General features: G+C 40.3%; 1 protein-coding gene across 1 annotated transcript in view; it reads right to left on the minus strand.

The window, feature by feature from the left end:
• Nucleotides 1–527: 527 nt before the first annotated feature.
• The window catches only part of TEK (TEK receptor tyrosine kinase), a 43,143-nt gene continuing 19,385 nt past the window's right edge, over nucleotides 528–24,285 (minus strand). The window contains exons 4-23 of the mRNA XM_068423160.1: nucleotides 21,363–21,515; nucleotides 19,072–19,203; nucleotides 17,733–17,873; nucleotides 16,877–17,005; nucleotides 15,696–15,850; nucleotides 15,267–15,408; nucleotides 14,733–14,894; nucleotides 13,766–13,900; nucleotides 12,743–13,036; nucleotides 11,118–11,417; nucleotides 10,464–10,621; nucleotides 9,003–9,213; nucleotides 7,934–8,044; nucleotides 7,399–7,589; nucleotides 6,900–7,013; nucleotides 5,950–6,020; nucleotides 5,308–5,348; nucleotides 4,081–4,177; nucleotides 3,505–3,604; nucleotides 528–3,393 (exon numbers count right to left, since the gene is read on the minus strand). Of these exons, the coding sequence (XP_068279261.1) occupies nucleotides 3,319–3,393; nucleotides 3,505–3,604; nucleotides 4,081–4,177; nucleotides 5,308–5,348; nucleotides 5,950–6,020; nucleotides 6,900–7,013; nucleotides 7,399–7,589; nucleotides 7,934–8,044; nucleotides 9,003–9,213; nucleotides 10,464–10,621; nucleotides 11,118–11,417; nucleotides 12,743–13,036; nucleotides 13,766–13,900; nucleotides 14,733–14,894; nucleotides 15,267–15,408; nucleotides 15,696–15,850; nucleotides 16,877–17,005; nucleotides 17,733–17,873; nucleotides 19,072–19,203; nucleotides 21,363–21,515 (2,912 nt within the window). The 3' untranslated portion in view covers nucleotides 528–3,318. The remainder of the gene's footprint in view (nucleotides 3,394–3,504; nucleotides 3,605–4,080; nucleotides 4,178–5,307; nucleotides 5,349–5,949; nucleotides 6,021–6,899; nucleotides 7,014–7,398; nucleotides 7,590–7,933; nucleotides 8,045–9,002; nucleotides 9,214–10,463; nucleotides 10,622–11,117; nucleotides 11,418–12,742; nucleotides 13,037–13,765; nucleotides 13,901–14,732; nucleotides 14,895–15,266; nucleotides 15,409–15,695; nucleotides 15,851–16,876; nucleotides 17,006–17,732; nucleotides 17,874–19,071; nucleotides 19,204–21,362; nucleotides 21,516–24,285) is intronic.

Genomic DNA, 24,285 nt, shown 5'->3' on the forward strand with positions numbered 1-24,285 from the left:
CCAAGCACACTGTGTTTTGTAGATATTGAGTTTGCTTGGACATATTAAGGACTTTGTTCAACAGTCTGAGAGCAGACAAAACAAAATCAGAGCTGTTGCACTAGATGGAAGTTGAGGATGGTGAGGGACAAGGCTTGAGGATGAAGTTATGTGGCAGCTTTGCTTCTGCCTTTTTTGTTCTTGAAGTCTCCACTTTCTCTGATCAGATGTCTGGTAATTTCTTTTTAAACTATAGATAACACTTGACCGTAAGCAGCTACCTGCCCTTCTGTGTCACATAACTTCTCACAGCACGGCCAGCTCCACTTGTCTGAAACGCTTCTTTTCTTTCCCAAAATCTTGTACTGAGCATGAGCTTGATAACTGTATGCAAGACAATATGGGAAAACTAATACTGTGATATCAAAAAACAACATGGGGAATAGCTGATGATACTCAAAGCTTGTCCATAGGTGTAAATGTAAACGTAAATGTATCAAGAATGTTAGGACTTGGGGTATTTGGAATAATGGAAAACTGTTGGCACTGGTAGCGTTATGCTCCTGACAGCAAAGAAACAAATAGAAGACAGTTGGGAAGCAGGGGACGTGGGATCTGATGTATTGTGCTGTGGAAGGCAGAACGTACAACCTGCTAATGGTTAAGTTGAAAACTTAACCCAGTATCCCTTCCCCGACCAAGGAAGGGAATTGTGAAAAGCAGGGAGACTCGTGGGTTAAATTTAAACAGATTTAATAAAATAAAGAAACCAAATCAATGGTAATACAAAACACGCAAAATTATACTTAGCCCACACTGAGCTGTGGCAAGTCACTCCAAGGACAGCAATTGCTGAGAAGGAGAAAAAGAGAGACTAGAAGAGAGCAAAACCAGCCCCCCCTCTCCCCAGCAAGCCCTCCCTTTTGTAGTGAACTTGACATTAATGATATAGAATACACCTGTGGACCAGCCAGGTTCAGCTGCCCTGGATTTAACTGCTAATGACCTTGATCACCATGGCCGGCCACAAACTGAAACAAAAGCTAACAGAAACTTGATTCTATAAATTTTATCCCCATGAAACCAGGACAGCCACCTACTGTCATGTATTGGGCTTTCCAGCACCAGATAACAGACAGTAAAATCTAGCTATTGCACCTGGGATACCCAGTGCACGTTGCAAGTATAGAAGCTATTTGTCCATCTGAGACTCTAACAGAGCTAGTGAATGTTTTTAATAGCTATAGTTCTGTGATGTATAGACTGAATAGAGACATCTCAAGCTGTGTATTGTAGTTATTGTTTTCTTCGGCATGGATTTTTTAAAATGGCAATTTAAAAAACACCTAAATTTCACTACAGCAAATTAGAAAGTTAATGCATGCCACAATGTTAAATGAAGATATGAAGAACATTTGTAAGGACACTTAACTGACCTTTAGCTAAATTTACAGTGACGCTTGAGTAGTTAAATGCACACAGTATTAAGACCTATTGGGTAGACGAATGACTCTGTGATTCTTTCCTCATGTGGCATATTGGTCCAAGTAAAAGTTTGCCACAGAAGAAGGGGTTCACATCAAGTAGCACAATAGTCAGTTGTCTGCTCATTAGAGATGTGTGAGACAATGAGCTGTTTTGGACCTGTGAAAAATTCTGTACAGAAAGTGGAGCAGTTCCAGCAGAAGTTGTTAGCTAGCTTTGCCTGGCAGTCTAGAAAACACCCGAAGCGGTCCATTCCTGTTCACCTCACTGACCTGTAGAAACCTGGCTGGACTGCAAAATGCAATGCCCATGCTTCAAAAGTGCCTGGGCAAGTTGTTTTTTATGAAAAATACAGTGGAATTAATTTTTCTTTTCCATTTTGGAGTTGTTCCTTGGTCCAGTGAATCTGTGCTCTCTTTGTAAGCTCGGATTGTAGCACCTGTACTTACAGTGCAAGTTCTGCTTCTCTCAAGGTCACACAAGTCATCTCAGGACCCTTGTTTGTTGACTTACTCCCCTTTAATAAGGCTTCTGGTGCTTCTCCTGTTTGAGTCAGCCTGGTGTATGCCAGTATGTTAGTCTATACTCTGCTGTGATATTCCTGCCTTGTAACCAACCAAATACCCATCCACAAACTAAGTATCAGAAGGGGAAACCTTTTTCTCTTTCTCTCTAGCATCTTCCCCCAATCTTGGGGTGTGACCTGATCCACACAGCTAGAAAGTCACTGTGTTCTGATGGTCAGTTATGCACAGGGGGATGAGGGCAACACATGTGCAAAGCCTGCGGTTAGCTGATATGTGAAGTTTGAACAGGGTAAACCCACAGGATCCCACATGGTTGACTCGACAGCAGAAGCTCAGGCCAATACTGCCTCTAATTGTCTAACCTAAGGACTAGAAGATCTTTCTGGCAGGCCAAATATCAGTGTTTTGAAGCATTTCAGTACAGTATTTTTAAGAGGCCATACCACACTACAAACTGCATAAGAGATAAAATAAGCAAAAGTAAGTAAGCCCTGCTTGTATATAATAGGTAGTAATTTATAATAATGCAGTGACATTATTAAGTGAAATACAAATTGAATAGGCCTCATGTGTATCCAGGCTAATTGCAAAAATGTGTTTTACAATATGTAGTATGTTCCTCAATCCTATGGTTCATGATAATTACTGTATGGCTGTCTCCAATAGCATTAAATGCTTCAAAATATATGCATATATTGCATATAGGCAAACACTGACTGTTAAACCTGACAATGAAAGAGCAATAGCATGCCTTACATCTTACAAGTGTCAATAGAATTTTTGAACAGGTTATTTCTACTAGCTCACTTTTACATACAAACAGGAGTCTTACTTAGTAATTAATTATCCTTGGTGAGCATACTGGGTTGACATTTGCTTGCAACTCCCATTGTCACACTGAGCTTAGCATTTTTGTTTGAATCACGGTGAAATGTCTATGAAATACTGCTATAAGATACCAACTTTGCTATCAGTAGCTCTTGGAAAGTATAAAAAATACCTAAGATGGCAATACCTAATGCATTACAGTAATTGTATGTATACACTATATCTATATGACTAGGAAAAAAGAAAACCCTGCATATGGAACAGCAGATTTCATGACTTCAGTCTCTTCCTACTCTGAACAGTATATACACTCTACAGCCTGTGGAGGCAGAGGTTACTGTGTGACATACACATACATATCTGTAGTAAAACAGTATTACTGTATTATATACAGTTAGAGCTATACACAGTTCTACACAGCACGTCACATTTTGGGCTCCAGCAGATGGAGTTTTGGTTTTCTTCAGTACATCATTGACAAATGAAGATTTCTCCTGTCTTAAGCAGCTTCTTCAGCGGAGCAATCAATGCCTGCGTAAGTAAACTTCTCGTATAGGGTAGTATTCACATAGGTCTGGGAAGGAAATAAACAGAAAGAGTGTGATGCAAGGTGCATTACCTCAAGAATCCTAGACTATAGTGAAATTATTCATGGCCTAATTCTTTTCTAGGGATTCATTCTTACCTTCCTTTCTTCTAACATCCTGTTCAATGACACCAGTATCTGAGCAAATGATGGTCTTTCATATGGTTTCTCCCTCCAGCACTGTCTCATTAGGTCATACCTTTGAAAATCAAACACCAACATTTGATAGTTTAGATGCATAGGTTAAAGCTACAAATTCATGTTTAGTGGAAGATTGTGCACATTCCATTTTTCAAAGGAAAATGGATTTATACATAGCCAGAGTTACATTGTCCACAGCTGGTTGCTGTCTGAAAATAATTTTCTTTTTCTCTAGAATAATCAAAAAGCTCTCTTTGAGGTAAAGCCCAGCCATGTTGTGTAAAGACCAGGGTATCTGGTGGGAGCAGAGAGCCTGGGGAAAGGTTCATGGCAAATAAGAGTGCGTGCTGGATACAAAAGGACTTCAGTAATTATTTCCACTTGTGCACCCTTTTTAAAATGTTTTTTTTTAAAATGTAGTTTTTATGTTTTCCTGAAAAAATGTTTGTTTTATTAGCCTTTTTTAGACATATATTTCCTCTTGCAGATGTTGTGATATTCTATTTTGTTCTGTTTGCTGAGGCAGTTACTTACACTTCATCATCACAGTTGAGAGGCTTTTCCAGTCTGTACCCTTGAGGCAGTTTTTCATAGAGTTCTGCACATGTCATTCCACAATATGGTGTTCCACCTAAAGGAGAGTTTAACTATTGTCATGAACACACCATGTTTTTAGTAACAGAAAGTTAAATTTCATAGCAGAAATGAAAAAAAATGAGTGATTCAGTACCAGGTAAATCAGTCCAAAGACAGGGAATATTTTGCAGCTACATTTTTGTTGTTAATGTTTCCGTACTGCTTAATGCACAGTATTGATGAGAAAAATAAAAGTGAATAAAAATAACAAAAGCTAATAAAAACTTTTATCATCTGTGGGGCTGGCCTAAATTTCTCTACAACTCTGAGGGCCTGTATCTGCTTGTATTTGAACTAGTTTTGTAATACCATTTATGGCAATAGGCAAGCCATTCCTTCATTAGCATGGTGATAATAAGATCCTGTATGGACTCAAGCTGGTTTTGCCCCTTTTTGCAGATGTTTGGTTGCTTAGACTCTTGGTTTTCCACACTGCAGTGTGTTAGTTCCCATCCGTATCTAGCACAAACCTGTTTAGGAAGGAAAGCTGGGACCAAATTAGAAAGCAAGAGTTCATGGTTAGTCCAGTACTCAATGTGCACCTCAGTCAGTGTGCATCGCTTGGCCAGCAAACCATGGGGCACACTCCAAGGCGAATCCTAAAGACTACGTAACATATTTTGAATGGTTTGAGGCTCTATCACATACAACATGAATAAAGGTGTGTGCAGAAATGAACTCTAAATTTTATTTGAAGATTAATGTTAGAAAATTTTCTTCGAGAATACTTGGAGTAGCATATGTTTGCCCCCCCTTAAAAGTCACTAAAATTTAATTCTTGATTTATAACTCAGGAAGGCTGAGCAAAAGCCACCCATCAAACTCAAAACATATTGGATTAGGGCTATAAATCATGTGATATGCTGGATTTTATATTTAGATATGGCCTAGGTTTCACATTGCAGTGAAAACATGGTCATAATGTTTTTCTCATTTAGAATGGTACCTGAACTGAAAATGTGACAATTGCATTTCCAAGCATACTGAAGCTAAATAAAATTTAGTAGAATGAAACAGAGAAAACTGAAATATGTTGCAAAGCAATAGATTTTTAACAGACTGAGTGAATGGAGCTGGCTTGACTCAGATTGGTTTATTTGTGCAGTACAAAATTCAGATACTTACCTAAACTAACAATTTCCCATAACAGGACACCATATGACCACCTGCAACAGAGGGATATTAGGGAATGCAACAAGAATGCAACAAGATTTCATATTTTTAAATGGTAGATAATTTTGCTAGTATTCAGAGAACACAGAGAGTTGTGATTCATTCTTTTATATTTTTTTATTAATTTTTGTATAACAACAGGGTTCTTAGAATCAGAAGCAGGAGTGAGATCTTTAGCAAAATTAATTCACTGTGAGTCCATCAACCAGAGTCCTTTAGTAGACTGTGGTCTCTCAGCAAATAGTGTTATTACAGAATTGCTTTGCCAAATATCACCTCCAGTTTCCTGACTAAAATACTGAGTTCCTCTGGATTTCTGAAGGATTCATCAGGTTTCTGATCTCAAATGAGAAACAGAGCTAAAGTACTGGCCCAAATCGAATTAGCTTGTGAGCACAGAACTTTTTTAGACACTGATGATTAAATAAAAGTAACTTTTTTGTTGTGGGTTTTATTTTTGCTTCCATTGCTCGCTCATGCTGACACAGCTACTGAGTTGAGTTAGGAGTGGATGTGTCATCCTGGCTGTCAAGCTTTCCTTGATATTGAAAAATATTTCTTTATTAAAAAAAGACCCCTTGAAAATATACTTACACATCACTGTTTGTCGTGTAAACACTGTAATTCAAAGATTCAATTGCCATCCATCGCACTGGAAGGCGTCCCTGGAAATTATTTCATGAAAGTTTATTTGTTGGTGGTTGGAATAGCAATATTGCAATTTATACCCCAAAAATTGTTCTGTGTATTACCTTAATGAAAACTGACTTTATGCAAGTAAGCTTTATAGAGTAAATAAACTTATTTCTCCAAGTTGTGCATTTACTTCCCAAAGGGACAGTTCACACTAAAGCTAATAGAAAATTTATCCAACACCATCAAAAGGAAATGGAAATAATTCCTGAGTGATGTCTTACGATGCCTCTAACCAACACTGTTCCCTTCACCACCGAGGTTTATTCCTGGTCTATGACTGCATGATGCCTATTACACATATTCCTCTTTCAGATCTTCCAAAGCATTAGCTCTGGACAGTTTTTTTTAGCTTGTAGATCCTGACATACCTGTGGTTACCATCTTGCTAACTTTGGCCTCATTGAATAGAATTAGACTAGCTTGCCGCAGGTGGACAAATTCTGGTATGAAAATATTATTTTCATAGCTGTACAGATCCACCACATGCACATATCCTCTTCATATGTCAAATGTATCTTATATGGTTATTTATAATACATTTTTACTAAATCTCATAACTGGCTGCAAAATTGGTTATTTTACTGCCATTAATATTCATATAAATAATTTTTCAGTTACATTGTACATTATATTATAAACATGGTATAGAATTCATTTACAAGTAATATGTGTATATTAATACTAATAAACACAATATAAATATTTATACATGTTAATATATAACATTTAAATAATCACTTCTGTAGTACCTATGAGTTTGCATTTTTGTTCATATGAAAACACAAAGTAGAGAAAAAAAGAAAAAAAAATGAGGAAAATAGACTACATCAGTTTGTTTTGATCCTTACCATGGTCTTCTTAACGTAAACTTCTTGACCTCTTGATAAGCCAAAGTCAGCTATTTTTGCAACATAATTTTCTCCAACCAAGATGTTTCTTGCTGCCAAATCTCGATGAATAAACTAAAATTTAAAAAAAAAATGGAAATCACCACAGTATCTATGAGCTTTAAATGTATTATGTGAGTGCTATTTTGAAAATTGCAAACATTCAGAATAAGAACAAAACCCAAAACAAACAGCTTGGTACGTCACTACCAAGAAGATTTTAAACTTTATCTGAAGATGAAACCAGTTAGTTACCGTGTTGTTTGAGAGTTTCAATGCCTCTTCCTCGATTCCCCATGACCATAGCATTTGATAGGGCTAATTGAGCACAACAAAATAAAACTCAACCAGTAGGTGCTATAGAAGCTAAAATTAAAACCTTATTTTGATTTCGTTAAAAGGCATAGTCCCTGAAAAATGAATTGCGGTGCTCTCAGTGGGTAGGGAGTTGAAGACTGACCTGTTTCTGGCTCAAGTAGTCCATCCCTCTGGCAACATCTGCTGCAAAATGCAGAAGCTGCTGAGAGGAAAGTGTGGATGCAGTACTGTTGGCAATAGCAAATGCTGGGTCTGTCTCTAGCACTCTGCTTTTCCGAAGGAAGTCCAGTAAATTTCCATGGGGGGCATATTCAATAGCAAGATAAAGATATCCTGGTGAAACATCAGATAGTGAGCACATCACAAAGTAAAAGATGGTCAGTAATAGTATTTGCACACTTACACTGCTTTGAGTAAAAAAGAAATAAACATAAAGCAGACTGGAGGGGAAATATCAAACAGCATAATTCCTAGGTTCAGAGAGAGCTATTGATGAATATAATTTCTGAAGGATTAATGTGGGCTTGTTGATCTAAAACCAGGTTTGTTTGGCTTTTTAACAAATTTTGCAGAGAGACCTGCTTGTGAGCCAGTGTTTCAATGGACTGTATGGGCTGTACTGTGAGGGGTTTTTTTTAAATTAATTTTTAAAGTACATGTATTCAAAAATATCTTACCCCGATGTTCACATGCTCCCAAAAGATTTATGATATTGGGATGATGACCAAGTTTACAAAGAACTTCAAGTTCTCCAGCAAAGTCTCTGTGATCATCTTTTGAGGCATACTCTGAAAATCAAATAAGCATGCGTTTATGTTTTCCTTTGAACTGAATTTATGACCATATTGTTGTTAATTATGAGGACTCTGGGCTGCCTGGGGCACTACTGCTTCGGCCCCAATAGAAAGAGAAAAATTCTAAGATAAATTAGTATTTACTGAAAAAAAGTAGGACTTCTCAATTGAAGGAAAAAAAGAGAGAACTTAATGTCTGTAGCAGCCATCTGCAGAGGAAGAAAGCATCTTAATATACCACATCACTTCCCTTATTGAGAATGTAAAATGTTGTAGCAGACCATATGAAAACTAGCTGCCTAAAAATCTTTCCGTGTGTGTGCTGTTGATTATTTCCGCCTGTATGCAGACCTTGTCTCTTTTTCAAATGGTCATCATACCTAATGGTGTATCCCAATTTGCCTAGATAATAATCTAGTGAATTTCAAATAATCTAGTGAATTTCAAGTAAATATGCAGTATTCTAAGTAGTGTAGTCCTCTCTGGAACATGGCAGTCATGCCCAACGAGTACAAAGAAAATGAGTGATCCTCAGTGTATGTATATATACGAATGCCTAGGTATAGTTGTCTCTGAATGGCTAAGGTAAAGCAAGGTGAGCAAATGCTGTGCCCCGAGTTTAGCTCTGTGCTCCTCTCTCTATTAAAGGCATCTTTTAACGGCTCCCACTTGCAGGCGAACTAACATATGAAGTTCATATTGACCTATGAATTGAATAATACATAATTTTTAAAGATATTAACAATTAGAGAGAAATACAAACCAACCTGACTGTGCAGAAATATGGCCTTTGCAAGGGCACTAATCTTGGCCTAGTGACAGCTAATAATACAGTTTCACGAGCAACTTTGAGTATTTGTTTTAGCTTTAGGAGAGAGATGATAAGCATTTCTTATGACAGAGAAACACTTGGAAAAAACAACCGAGGAAGGTCTTTCATCTCAGTCAATACCTTTCATCCTTTTAATCGCAGCGTCCATGCGTAAGCCGTCTTTCTTAATGCGTGCTTTCAGGACTTGCCCAAAGTTACCTTCCCCAATCACATCTTGAAATTTTATGTCATTCCACTCAAGAACTGGATAAATAGTGGGATCTGGGCTGTTTTTGGCTTTCCTGCTCAGGGTGAGAGTTCCCGAGTTAAACTGTACAGCTGGCTCTTCCCTCTGTAACAGAGTTAAGCAAATGACATTAACTGTGATTTCTACTTTACTGAGCAATGCTGTGATTACACTCCCCAAATACATGTGTGTTCACTCATGTACACACACACATACAGAGTTCCTGATCCATCTCTTGCTTACGCGAGAGTGAGTACAGTAGACAATTACACCAACTTTAGACACTAACTGCATCAAGTACTTCTGCCCAGATCCAACCACACTAATCAGGCTCCTAATTTATGCATAAATACCTTTGTAGATCTAGGCCTCCTGAACACTTTTATAATCATCTTGAAGGTGAAGGAGGTGGGCAAAAATCATTTGGTAAAACTGATCTCAAAACCAGTCTTAAGTGTCAGGTTTGAGATCTATCTCATATTAGGCTTGACTAAATCCTGTGCCCATCAGGCTCAGTAGAAAGACTGAGGAAGGAAAAAGCAAAGAAACAGGAAATGATCTTCCTCCATACTTGAGGACACATCTCTACGTCAGTTACACATTCACATGAAATATTTCTCTGGTAAATGGTTCGGGACAAGGAGCCGGAGCTATTATGTGTGGCCTGGGGACTGATCATCTTTTTGGATGAGCCTTCTGGCCCCCTGTTTATGAAACAACCTGTGCAGTTCCATATGGAAGAGCTCTTTGGCCCAACTTCATTCTACTTCACAGGTTCCCTTCTGAAGTGAGAGAATAGCACTGGAAAGCAGAGTGATAAAGATGCTACAGCAGGATACAAATATATACGTGTATACACAGAGAAAGATATCTCTATGTGATGTTACAAACTTTAGCAATTTCCTCACAGCCAGAACTATGATGTTGCCATTAACCGATCCCTAGTATGCTGCACCCGAGTTGAAAAGCCATGATGGAGCAGTCATTTAATATTTAAAAGCAATGTTAAGAAGTATAGTTTTCAAAATCAGCCACAACTTCATAGAGGGTGAACAGGCTCCTCCATTCTCTCTGGCTCAGCACTTGCCATACACAGATGCGACAAGGCAGAAAAGGGAGAAGGACCAATGATGTGCAACTTTTTCTATGTGCAATGAGGCGATTCTACCTCTTTGCCTATAACTGTGATTGCTTTAGCTCCGGGGTCACTAGCAGAGAAACTTTACAACAGTAATAATTGCACACAAGAAGAGAAGACAGTATTTGGGAAGAACAAGGAAAAGGAAATGAAAGAATCAGGAAAAGATGGGGCCAAAATTAATAACCACACTGACACAGGAAAGCTGGAAACCCACCACCACATTTTGGAAAGCCTGAGCCATTCGGCGCTGGAAGTTGGCTCGCTTTAACTGCAGCATGATGAGAAAGGCCAGGAGGATTGTCACACAGGTCATCCCTGCGGAGCCAAGGATAGCAATAAGCAGCATTTTGCCTCCTCTTGATTCATAGGGAGCTGTTGGGGAAGCACATAAAGAGTTCATCATTATTTCCAGATAATTCGGAAGAAGTCATGAACAATGTATAGCTAAATACTCCTGTCTTGTAAACTGTATAAAGACATAAAGATATATCCCATTGTTTTCAAAAAATGTCACAGGCATTGGATTCTCTGATTTTCAGATGTATGAGCACCTGCAGGTCCCACTGAATTCAGGCAGAGCAGAGCTGAAGTCACATTTAGTGATCTAATAGTCCTATTATATGCAGCTCCTTTAATTTATGAGCTGTTGGGCACTTTCTAGTGGATACACGCAAATGTTGCATGTTGTGACTTCATCAGTGCCATACAGTGAACCAAGAATCAAATTTTGGTGATGCTGTGTTGTGTGCCAAAATTAAGAGCAAAAGAAAATTAATATTAAAAAAATAATATTATGACTTTGCCTTAGCTAACTAGTTTATACCACAGGCCCTGGTTTGTACAAGTCCAGCATGATGGAATAACCAACCTTTAGTTTCTGGAAGAGTCTTCAGTTCAAACGACGTGTTTGGGTTGCTCAGGCCAATGTTGTTCTGAGCATTAATCTGAACCTGGTACACAGTGTTTGGCTCAAGGCCCTTGAGATGGTATTGAGTAATGCTGGTGTTCTTTATGATAATATCGATGTGGTTGTACTCAGCCTTGCCATAAATTTTGTAGCTGATGATGATGGAGGAGATAGAATGACCCTCAGCAGTTGTCCAAGAGATGACTGAGGATGTGTCCGTGGTGTTAGAAAACCTGATGTTGTATGGTGCAGGAGGGATTCCTGAGAACAAACACAAACACACACAAAGTGTTGGAGTGTACATCCACCTGTTTCTCCTTCCCACAGTGTGCCAAACACTTTCCTCGGTGCTTTTGCTGTGCTAAACAGAGCAGAATTTCGTTGATGAGATATGGTAACTGAATGCAATAGTTTTATGAACTTGATGTGCTGTCACCCATGTTGCAGTACTCCATACTTCCAGCAGAGGTTCGAGTGACATCCAGTATACTCCTGTCCTTGGATGAAGATACAAATGCTCTGAGCTGTATGCAAGTACAACATGACTGCTTTAAAATTAATGCAGAAAGGGTTAATTTTCTTCTGTACTGAATCATCATCCCCATGTGATTCCCAGGTCCCATACTTTCACTGCTGCAGGGAGCTATTCCCTCTCAGTGTACAGGCTGTTAGAAAGAAGGGAAATCGTTACCAACATTTCCACAAGTTTCATCAGAAAACCACCAGCAGGGGTGAGTGCTGGACTTGTGGGCACACACATGACTACTAAGCTAAGTACCTTCTCCTGGAAAACAGTACCCTTATGTTTTTCTTAGTGCAGTTCGGCATCAGAGCTTAGGAAACTGGTGTGTCTCATGATGGCCATTGATACTTCTGTTAATACATGTAGGATCTCACTGAGGGCCTCCTCATGTGACCTGTAAGGAGGAAGAAGCTCACCTTTCCAGTGTGTGGTATGGGCAGTGGCACCCACCAGCCATTCAGATGGACATCTGTTCAGATTGTACTTCATTCAGACAGGGCATTTGTTGTGGCATTATGAAAGGACACTACTCACACTTAGGGAATTCAAGGGTGGTCATTGGTCTTCAGCGTAGCACACTTAACCAATCTTTGCTCACAGGGGTTTTACCTTGCATTTTATCTTCTCTTCTGTCTTTAACTGCTGTCTATTTCTCTATTGACATATTTAAATTGCAGGGTCTGAGTGGGGTTTTTTGAAAAGAAGAAAAGAGCTTGGAGCAGGGAACTCTTGTGGGTTCACCATTATGAGGGGCAAAAAAATGCTATGTATGTCAGAAGCAAGAATCATACTGAAATGAAGATGTAGATTCCCCAGCTTTTAATATGTTTTCCCCATTTTTTCTTAAACCCCATTATTAGTTCCTGACAATTTCCAGCATAACGATTTCCTTGGACACTGAGCTATCTTCATAATAATAGTAATAACAACCAAAAGTGATCATCAGGAACTAAATGTTACCAGAACAAAGGATTACACTTAATGTAGTCATTAAGTGACAATCAGTCTGATCACTGGGAGAAAGATGAAGAATTAAACAGAAGGAAGTGTATCAGCTACTTACTGTCACTGAAAGTCCATGCATACAGATAGTTGCTCCATTCTCCTTGGGACCTGGTGTTCACCCGTACCCTGCACATGTATTGCTGTCTAGGCTCAAGATCCTTAATGATCAAGGTGGACATATTTCCTGGCACTTGAGTAATAACACTGCTCTCATCACCGTTGTCATTCACACTCTTCCTTTCCACTTCAACACGAATGTCATCCTCTGTCCTCAGTGTTAAAGGATGCCATGACAAATTCAGTGATGTCATACTTTTTGGAAAGAGAGTAAGACCTTCTGGTGGAGGAAGACCTTGGAAAAGCCACAGTGAGACAGGGAAAAACATTTCATGTCTGATATGCAAGCTAAAATAGGGGTACCAGTTATTCCCATCCACTTGCTCTAGCTTGGAGTCGCAAAGGGTAATTCTCCCTGCCACCCCCACCCAATTTGGCAGAAATTACGTCTATGAGGTGTTGATAGTCCCAAAGTATCTTATCAACACTGAGCTGGTGTTGCAGATGCACTTTTTAGACATGAGAAGCCAGATCTTTTGCTGTCTTGTTAGATAGTTACTGGTGCAATCCTCGTTTATTTTGTATGTCTGTATTCAGTTTGGGCTGTATCCTTAGTGGACTAAAAGCTTTTTTGCTTGTTCAGATATCTTTATTTTTAAAGTAAACTGATCCAATACTAAGAGGAAGGACTGATCTGGTATTAGGAGGAAGGACTGGCATGGAAAAAAGTGATTTCTATTTCCAACTCTGCTGCATAGCCAGCCAAAAAAATGTAAATTTTCCTTTCCCAAATCCCCCATCTCTAAATCAGGAAGAATAACAGTTCTGCCTCTTTCTGGTTTTCTTCACCTCTGATTTTTTTTTTTATTTTTATTTGCCTTTGATTATTTTGAAAGACTCTACATAGTTTTCATGTCCAGCCGCCTTTGCTCAAATGAAAGTGCTCTGGCAGAGATCAGGGAATAGACCACGGAGAGAAACAGTTAGAGCAGCCCTTTTGTGAAAAGCCAAGATGATGACTTACCAAGCGCAGCTGTGGTGAAGCTAGCCTGTGGTCCAGGATGGCCTTCCCCACCTTCCCCTTGCCGACTCAGCTGAACACAGAACTGATACTCTGTTTTTGGTTCCAGATTGTCCAGTCTTTTGGTTCTGCCTTTTACTGACAACGAAAGGATAAAGTAAAGCCATAGCCCATGCTGAAAAATGTTAAGGAAGAAAAGGTTTGGAAAATATTCCTGAACTCCTAACCATGAAAGGTAAGATACTCAGGCTCTTCTTTTGTTCCTGATTCACTATGATAAACTATTTAGAAGTATAAAATACTTATTTTTAAGTTGAGCTCCAACCCGGCCCAAGGATGTTTCCATCTGCCCTTCCTTCAGGACAGAACAGGACTGGTTGCTTAGTCAGTGTGCATTGCGTATGCAGATTTTGCGTTGAGTTAGTAACAACAGTTGTTTGTTACTTGTTAAAGTTCCTGTAATGTTTTCTATAGTATTTTACGCCTTGCATAAAATGTTAAAACAGGGCTGGACGAGGTCATCTATCTCACAAGCAGGCTTTGTTTTGCCCATACCATTCCTGATAAATATTTAATAAGATATTGGCCCCACCAGAGGGCACAATAGACACAAAGGAAGGTTGTAGATGCTCCAGAATGTCTCCATACTGCTCACTACTTTCGAAAACCTCCTATTTACATGGGAGTTTTCAACACCTGGGCCCAACATTGAGTACTGTTTATCTCAGGGAAGGAAGGGGGAACCCTTTGATTACTGAAAACTAACTATACACTTTTGACTACTGTTGGTGTACCACTTCCATATTGACATTACACATAGTGATATACAAAGAATCATGCGTCCAGTCATAGAAGATTTAACTTTTATGCATTGTAGAGTCTTTTGAGTCTAGTCAAGAGTAGACACCACATTATATTTCAGCATGAAGCTGAAGTTTGCGTTTAAGGCAGTTAAAGAACGTCCTCTTACCTTCCACAGACATCCAGGACTGATAACGTTTTGCTGGCTTATACAGGAGTTTTGTTGACACAACAGGTCCATCTCCAAGATGTAACTCAGCATTGATATCAATTATGAGAAAATTATGTCCACTGTCTGTCAGCCTTGGGGCGTACTGTGGCACAGGAGGAACTGAGCAAGAATGTAATAATTAAACCAGCCCTTTAATGCCCTATATCAGTAAAACTCTGGTATCTTCCTAGATCTACAGGAAGATAGGAGATGTTCTTCAAAACTCTTACAAGGGTTTACACCCTAAAGCTGACAGTTTGGATCTTTCAAAAAAACCTTGGGTTTTCTTCTAATCCTTACCATCACACTTGTTTTTTCAATATACATAATTAGTATGTTGCTTATAAAGGGTTTCTGTTCATATTCTGACTATAGATATTTATGCAGACATTGTCCTGCAGTGCGGAAAACAGAAAAGTCTACCATGTTAGAGTACAAAGCTGCCCTTAAAAGCAGAGAGGCAGAGACATGTGAAGAGATTTATGCTTTTACCTTTGACAGTGACTTGAAATGGTTTCTCTGCCATTCCCGCTACTGTCTGCACACTGCAGACCCAGGTTCCTGTATCACGGGGCTGGATTCGATTAATTGTAAACATGGCTTCAGAGCGATTACTGGTAACAATTAGGGCAGGCTGAAATGACAAAAGATGTACAGGGCCTGAAAAAAATGTAGGCATTAGAAATATTCCCGTGACACTTTCTCACAGTTTAGGAACTCATGTAGAGTTTAGTGATAGCAATAGAGAGGGTCTACAATGGTCAATTCCGTAGTTTCGTATGTGCTCCAGTTCACGAGTTCACGAGGTATCTCAGAATACAGAAATTTCACATCATGCTTGAAAAGCATAGTCTACATTAACTACAGATAAAGTCAATATAAACATCAGAAACAGTAGGAAGCAATTAATCAGGAACCTACCCTTAGGACAGTTCCATCTTGCTTCAAAAGTTTAAATTCTTCAGATTTAGGAAGTGGCATCCCAGTTGCTGTACAAAAAAGCTTGAAATCAACGCCAGAATTGAGTTCTACAGGATCTAGTAAGCTTTCTATCTGTGGTGAAAGATCTGCTGAGCCTGCAGAAGATATATAGTATTTTAATGTCAGCCTTCAAACAGAACTTTAAAAAGGCAGCACCAAAACAGGTTTAGGAGTACAATGAGCATAGGCAGAAAAGGTGTCTGGTTCTCCCTTCACTCGTGTGGGCATATGCAAGGATCACGCTTACCAAAGTCAGCACTGTTACATCAGTGTAAATATCGTATGAGAAGGAACAAGCCCTGTGTCCACTCTTCTTTCTTTTCCCCTCCTCTCCCCACTCTTTCTCGCTGACATTCTAAGGACAGACAGTCTATCTATGGCAAAATCACGCACGCTTTTGTATTGAATGTACAGTATCTGTTTGCTCTCCATTTTGTCTGTTTATAAGAGCAGTCAGATCACAACGGTATGGTTTGGCTGGTTGCATCACGGTCTTATTTCTCTGCTTATTTTTGCACTTGAAAGTTTTTACAAATTAACAGTGGATTTGTCACTTTATTTATCAAGCAGAAATAATAGATGCTGGGTGTGTATAAAATACTGTGTGTGAACCTTGCCTGAATCCAAAGAGATTCTGAATGAGATATGTTCAGCTTTGCAAGCTTAACTCTCTCTCAGAGAGACAGAGCTGTTTTAAACTCTGGGGCTGTCTTGGTATCTCAGTCATCAATTTCAGACCATGAGGCACATGATATAGGAGTGTATGCAGATGAATAAGAGGTAGGTAATGGTAAAGTACCATGAGCCTATCCAAAAGCTGATCATGCAGCCAGGATGTGTGGCTTCTGTCAGTAATTGATGTTAAGGTCAGTGTCAAATCCTATGGAGTAAGGTTTGCAAATCTACCTCTAATGAAAGAAAAATCATATTAAATGGTAGCATACCAACCTGCTAAAGGCAGCATATGGGGTTTCAATAAAGATGTACACAAGTGTCTAGGCCACTGGAATGTAATTGACAGAGCAAGGGTACCAGCCTGGAGTGGAAATGCTGTACCAGCATGAAGATCTGTTTCAGTTACACTGGGAAAAGCCATTTACTACCGTGTTACCTTGCTTTACCTTCTTTTTCACATTGCAGACCATGCCATCCGGGGGAGCAGATGCAGCCCTTAAATCTGTCGCATGTCCCTCGATTGTGACAATTACATTTGAGTTTGCAATCTGACCCATAAAAACCAGGTTTGCATTCTGCAATTACATAGGTTTCCAGTTAGCGTAAAGGTACTAGAAAATGTCCTCCATTAGTTTTCAATCTCATTCATCAAGTCTCTAGTAGGGTCTAGTTCCTTCAGTTGGTTTGAGTTTGAAACTATATGTATCAGCACTAAATCATCCACAGAGCATCCTGAAAACACACTAACGTCAAAAAAGTAGAGCACATTTGTATGTATGCCTGTCATTTGTAGACTAGATGACAATGTGGAAGCTTCTTCAATCTCCACTGTTATTTCACATGTGCTGTGGCAGTGTCCAAAGACTTCATCAGAGTTATGTCACCATCGAAGAAGATGGCACATATTCATAAAGGAAGATGTGCTTTGTGTCCGAAAGAGATTGCAGTCTAATTGAAATGAACAAGGCTGATTATGCTCAGTATTGCTCAGCAATGGATATACGTTTGGCACAGAATTGCTCAGTTTGACTTGTAGAAATACAGCAGGACTGTAGCTGTTGGAGGATTTTTAACATCTCAGTAGAACGTCAATTCATTTTGCAGAATAATTTGAATAGTTTTCAGTTTTGCTGTGTACTTCTCCTGAGAATCTGACATGGTCCTCTGAGATGAGTAAATATTATTATCCCTCTTTTACAGAATGTAAAAAATCCTATCTTTTACTGTCCTCTTTTAGTTCCTTCTGTATTTCCTATCTGCAGCACACTAAGGACTCTTCACCATTCCTCGTATTGACTATACCTTTATCACATTCCAGTCCCATCCATCCTGTGGCACAAGAACAACCGTATGGATCTGGTAGACAGAACATATAGTTTCTGCAGCCATAATTTTCTTTACAGCTCTCTTCACATGTTTTGCCAAATGTATTGGCTCCACAAGCTATTGAAGGGAGAGAAGGAAAGAATAGCCCAACAGCATTACGTCCACAAAAGAGCTAAGGCTTCTAATGATACAGCTTTAGACAACAGAAAACATGAATTAAAATAAAAAATAAAATTTTTACCATTCAGATACCAGATATATTAACACCCATAACAACTTAAGCCACAGCTGCACTAATGGTTAAGTTCAGGCAGCAGAATCAACCATCACTTTCTCCCATGTGAGGATCCATCAGCAAAGCACCCATTGCTTTGGATATGTGGGGACAGAGCTCCAGCAATAAACCCTCTTTATAAGCCTTTTTAATATAAAATGAAAAAACAGTGCCATGAAAACCAAATATTCTTCTTAGAAGTCAGTGCATATGAAACTGCCAAGCTCAAGGTCTTGCTTTTCTGATATGATCAGTGCTACATTAGAGTGGTTCAGATGTCAACTGTTCCAATAGCTTGGCTCTAGTATTTGCAGCACCATAATTCAGTCAAAATATTAGGATACATATTTAGCATTGGAGCCCAAAAGTTGCTTGGAGAGATTGGAGCAATGTGATGACTGCTGTAATTATTCCAGAATCCAAACTAATTGTCACAGACACAGATATGCACAAACAGACATATACTGTTGATATGCCTCTACAGAAACAAATCACCCTGTGTGCATGTTAGAACATGCATCCAGCTTGTTCAGAACTAGCCAAGGAATCTCTGACACAGGGCTTCATTTCCCAGTGCCAGTGTATCCTTAAGATCTCATGTTTTGTCATGCATTTAACAGTCAGTGAGTAGCTTTGAGCATACTGAATTTCAGGGTAATCATAGACCAGCCTAGGTTGGAAAGGACATGGAAAGATGTCCAGCCTGGTCCAGCCTCTCATGGGAAAGGGAGCCTGGATGAGATTATCGCACACTGTCCAAGTGCATGTGGATCAAGCAGAGCTGGAAACATTCATCTTCCCTGGCAATATAATCTCTACTAGGAGAAGAGAGAGCAAAGTTAGATCACAACTAGAAGAACAGTCTTACGAATTCAGGGTTCGTCTCACCCAACACTGTCCTGTCTCCAGCACCAGCAGTAAATGCTATAGCTATAAAGAGGAAAACAAGGCTACTCCATTTGATGCTTCCCTCAGTCATCTGCCAACTTGTGCTACTGAGAACAAGTTAATAAGCAATCTGTGAAAATAATATCTGCTTACCTTTCTCACATGTTTTTCCCATAAAACCTGGAGGACAGATGCATTCCCCAGTATCTTCATGACAAATGCCATTGTTCGTGCAGGAAGGGCAGTGGAAGCTACAGGAAGGGCCCCATTTCTGAGCTTCACATCCTTTTATGCAAAAATATAATGACATATTTGTTGTCTTCTTATTCAGTCACCAATCAAGTAGTAAAATTCTTTTTAATTAAGACAAACAGTAAAATACATTAAAATATGATCCTTATGGACCCCCCAAAACCACAGCTGACTGACATAATGTAATGAATCACTTTATTCATTGTGAAAGTGCCTCTATTTCTGGAGCAGAACTGCTGCATAGTACGCAGTAATACTACGTAACATCTTCAAGGAAGTAACTGAAAGTGTCTTCCATTTTTTAAACAAGGGAGAGATTTTTTTAGCTTGGAAGAGTAAGTTTGGAAGTTGACAAAGATGTTATCTTTAAGATTTCTGTTCTTGTAGCAGGGATCCAAGACCTACAACAGGTCCAGGCTTCACCTGGAGCTGGCTATATTGGTAGTAAGCCATCAGGACCAAGCGTAGCATCGCTGTTATTGTACCAGCATTCGGCAAGTTACGATTTTTTTCTGTAACAATGTTTTTCTTAAAAGTTCATTAGACCAGCTTCACATCTGCTGTATCTTTACTGTCTTCACTGGGTCTGTATAAGGAGGATCAATCAACTGGTGCCCTGTTTCTGGAATAAATGGACTAAGAGCAATCAGTTTTTTTAATGCCTGTCATGATTCTCTTTCCCACTTAATAATTTTAAAGGATATACTACCATTAATCCTGCCAGTGAGAGTTTTGATACTGATTTGACAGAAGCAGAGCTCAAGTTCTAAACAAGTATATATATGGCTTTGTCATGCCAGTGCTTAATCTGTCCCTACAAGATGCAAAATTCTCTGAGCCACTTTTGAAATCAGTGGGAGCTGAGAGGGCTCAATGGTTTTCAGTATTTGATTTATAACAATCTTTCTTACCTCACAGAAACTGACCTTCATGACTTCTTCTAGTGCAAAGCTAGGACTGATAAGATAATAAACTGGGAAGTCCTGAGGCAGGCTCACTAAAACTGACTAATCCAGACTTGGATCAGCTTTTTCAGATTTCAGCAAACGTTTAATAAATCAGCATGGCACTTGGAGCTCTATCTCCTCCTTCTCCCAGATTTAAATTCTTACGTGTGGACACATAAAAAAAAACCTTTGCAAAAAGTCATCAGTCTGTGTCTAGAATGCTGACTCAAAGAAAGACAGGACCTGTGTTTGGGCAGTGACATGTAATCATCCATTCTCTTTATTGTTAGTGTGCTCCTTGCCGCTCTCCCGGACTATGCCCCAGGAGTTTTCCCAGTAGGGAGGATGAGGAAGACAAAAGCCTATTTCAAGGCAGGGGACAGAATTTATGGATAAGTCTTCTGCTGTGCAGGGTGGCACTAGGGTAGAGAACAGCTCTTGGACCATTTTATTTAGTAAGGTGGCAATAGCTTCAAAATCCAAATTTGGGGCATTATAGTGATTCATTTGCAATTCCTGGAAGTATCCTGTGGATGTTAGGAAGTAAAATATGGTTTACCATCAGAAAATTTTTCTCCATAATGTAAGATATTTGAACAGCTATTTATTTTTGCATGTTCGTTTTATATTTCTATCCAAGTTAATAGAATATAATTTTCTTTAGATCTGATGAAAATGGACATAGCAGCATGAGCTACAGGACATGTAGAATACTAAATGGAAAATATCCATCTGCATTGTAAACTAGTCCTATCATCCACTAGGAGGTGAACTTTAGGAGCTAATGAAGGCTGGGGTAGATTGTGAAATTACAATAATGTATGCTAAAGGTGAGAAATCTTAGGGTAAATGGGGTTTGAATATAGCCCACCATAGAGAACAGAGACATTTGAAAATTCCTATTTTGTGCTCCGACCCACATCTCGTATTCATTGAAGACCCAGTGCTACCTTCTTTGTTCATGCTTACTTGGTATTTGCAAAGCTGAGATGCTGAGAAAAGAGCTCACTGTCCTGGCAATAGCTGAGATGAATTGAACCTAAATCTAAATTTTTTTCTTTCACAGCTGCTTAAATCAGTATCAGCTTCTACCAATGATCCTTGGGAAAATATTTCTTCTGACATAAACTGATGGCAGCTTATGCCAAGAAAGACTTTGGCCCTTATTTGGGCACGTATAAGTTTCATTTCAGATTCATTATGACTTTAAACAATTAATCATCAGCACACACTAATGGAACTTACGTCTTACAATAAGCCTTGTGTAAGCAGAAGTAAAGAGGTTTCCTCCTATATATCTGGCAGAGTAAACTCCTGCGTCCTGTGGTTGAACTTGAGGATAGGAGACTTCCAGCTCCCCTGGCACTTCATGCCTGGGCACAGAGTGGATGAAGGAACCTGGGGAAGGAGCACATGGATACAACAGACAGAAGCCATTCACCCTCTACAGACAGAAGTGAGTTTGCATTGGTTACTAAGGAAGGACAGCTGGGATGAGCTAAGCAGCAGAACCCATTTATTAGTTATGAATTTGCTGACAGCTCTTTAGCTATACTAGTTTTTGATAATTGGAGAGTGCAAGAAAAAAAGAAGCTAGATCTTGAGGAGATTTAGTAGATGAATGGGACAAACAACTTCAAGTTCGGCGTTGCTTTACAGGCATGTTGCTAAGAGTCTAGTGGTTAAAACTGTTCATTGTGTTTCTTGGCCTTTCCTGAAGTGAGGGGTGGCCATCTGTAAGGAGTCTAGTGTGGCTGGAAGGAGTCAAATAGCAAATGCCAGCTATGTCCTATTTAATCTGCGTAGCACAAAGATTTACTTAGCAGATCAAAGCAGGAAGAACACATCACAGCTTTATCTTTTCTTCCCAGACTTCACATGTTTCTCTCTTCTATTTTTTTCACCACGGGGGGTGTTCTATGTTATTCTAGGTTTGCTGTAGTTGGTCATACATGCTTGCTAAGCAAGGCAGTAGCATCTGGTCTTCTCCTATCCCTCTGGATCACCAAGTAACAACATTTGAATGTTGGTTGCTGTCAAAGAGAATCTGCGTCCAGTGGACGGATGGGATTCACCCTAGAGTAGTGAAGGAACTGGCAAATGAACTTGCCAAACCACTCTCGATTATCTACTGGCAGTCCTGGTTAACTGGAGAAGTTCCAGCTGACTGGAAATTAGCAAATGTAACCCCCTTCTACAAGAAGGGCCGGAAGGATGATCCAGGGAACTATAGGCCTGTCAGCCTGACCTTGGTGCCAGGCAAGGTGATGGAACAGATCATCCTGAGTGCCATTACATGGCACATGCAGGACAATCGGGGCATCGGGACCAGCCAACATGGATTCATGAAAGGCAGGTCCTGCTTGACCAACCTGGTCTCCTATGACAAAGTGACCCGCTTAGTAGATGAGGGCAGGGCTGTGGATGTAGTCTATCTAGACTTCAGTAAGGCATTCGACACTGTCTCCCACAGCATCCTCCTGGACAAACTGGCTGCCTGGGGCTTGGATGGGTGGACTCTTTGATGGGTTAAAAACTGGCTGGATGGCCGAGCCCAGAGAGTGGTGGTGAATGGGGCAAAGTCCAACTGGCGGCCGGTCACTAGCGGTGTTCCCCAGGGCTCAGTTCTGGGGCCGGTGCTGTTCAATATCTTTATAGATGATCTAGATGTAGGGATTGAGTGCACCCTCAGTAAATTTGCAGATGACAACAATCTGGGTGGGAGTGTCGGTCTGCTGGAGGGTAGGAAGGCCCTACAGAGGGATCTGGATAGGTTAGATAGATGGGCCGAGACCAACAGCATGAGGTTCAACAAGAACAAGTGCCGGGTCTTACACTTTGGCCACAACAACCCCATGCAGCGCTACAGGCTGGGGTAAGAGTGGTTAGAAAGCGGCCTGGCAGAAAGAGACCTTGGGGTGCTGATCGACAGCCAGCTAAACATGAGCCAGCAGTGTGCCCAGGTGGCCAAGAAGGCCAATGGCATCCTGGCCTCTATTAAGAATAGTGTAGCCAGCCGGTCTAGGGAAGTGATTGTCCCTCTGTACTCAGCACTGGTGAGGCCGCATCTTGAATACTGTGTCCAGTTCTGGGCCCTACACTTCAAGAAAGATGTTGAGGTGTTGGAACGAGTCCAGAGGAGGGCGACCAAGCTGGTGAACGGTCTGGAGGGTCTGACCTACGAGGAATGGCTGAGGGAGCTGGGGTTGTTTAGGCTGGAGAAGAGGAGGCTCAGAGGTGACCTTATTGCTGTCTACAACTACCTGAAGGGAGGTTGTAGTGGAGTGGGAGTCGGCCTCTTCTCCCGGGCAACTAGCGATAGGACAAGAGGACATAGCCTCAAGCCTTGCCAGGGGAGATTCAGGTTGGAGATTAGGAAGAATTTCTTCTCAGAACAGGTCATTAGACATTGGAACGGGCTGCCCAGGGAGGTGGTGGAGTCACCATCTCTGGATGTGTTTAAGAAAAGACTGGACATGGCACTTAGTGCCATGGTCTAGTTGACAGGGTGGTGTCAGGGCAATGGTTGGACTCGATGATCCCAGAGGTCTCTTCCAACCTGATTGATTCTGTGATTCTGTGATTCTGTGACTTCAGGACCCCTGGGAGTCCTTCCACTCCAGTCTGTTAGAGCAAGGCTGTGGCAGCTTGCTAATGCCTGGTCCAGCCAGATGTCACCAAAACATACATGCACATGCTCACACATGCTGTACTGAGAAAGCCAGCCACCAACAGACCCACACAGCAGAGCTGTGCCTTTACAGGTACTGCATGTGTACACCAGACTCACATATACCTGAACAGCCCAGACAGCCCAATCCTATTCTCAGGACAGAGTTTAATAAGATCAGACCAACAGTAGTGCAGAGCTTGGCCAGATCAGTGGCACTGGTTTGCTCTTTCCCCCTGAGACCCATAATAATCCTTCTCTCCACTTCTTATACCTACAAAGCTCTGGCTGAAGCTGCTCAGGGCTTTGTGTTTTTCCCTCAGTGGCCCTCAGAAGCTGGAGAGCTCTGCCCTTTAATGTGTTCTCTGTCATCTGCTAATCCATATGGCTTGTGTGGCTGTGTGTTTATTGCTTCTCTTGTTTCTTGTCTCAGTCTTTTATGCTGAATGACCGTTAACCAGATGATACTCTCACATGCCCTTACCTTCTACATCCCCT

The sequence above is a fragment of the Nyctibius grandis genome, chromosome Z (assembly GCF_013368605.1).
Source record: "Nyctibius grandis isolate bNycGra1 chromosome Z, bNycGra1.pri, whole genome shotgun sequence".
In the NCBI taxonomy this organism is placed as follows: Eukaryota; Metazoa; Chordata; class Aves; order Nyctibiiformes; family Nyctibiidae; genus Nyctibius; species Nyctibius grandis.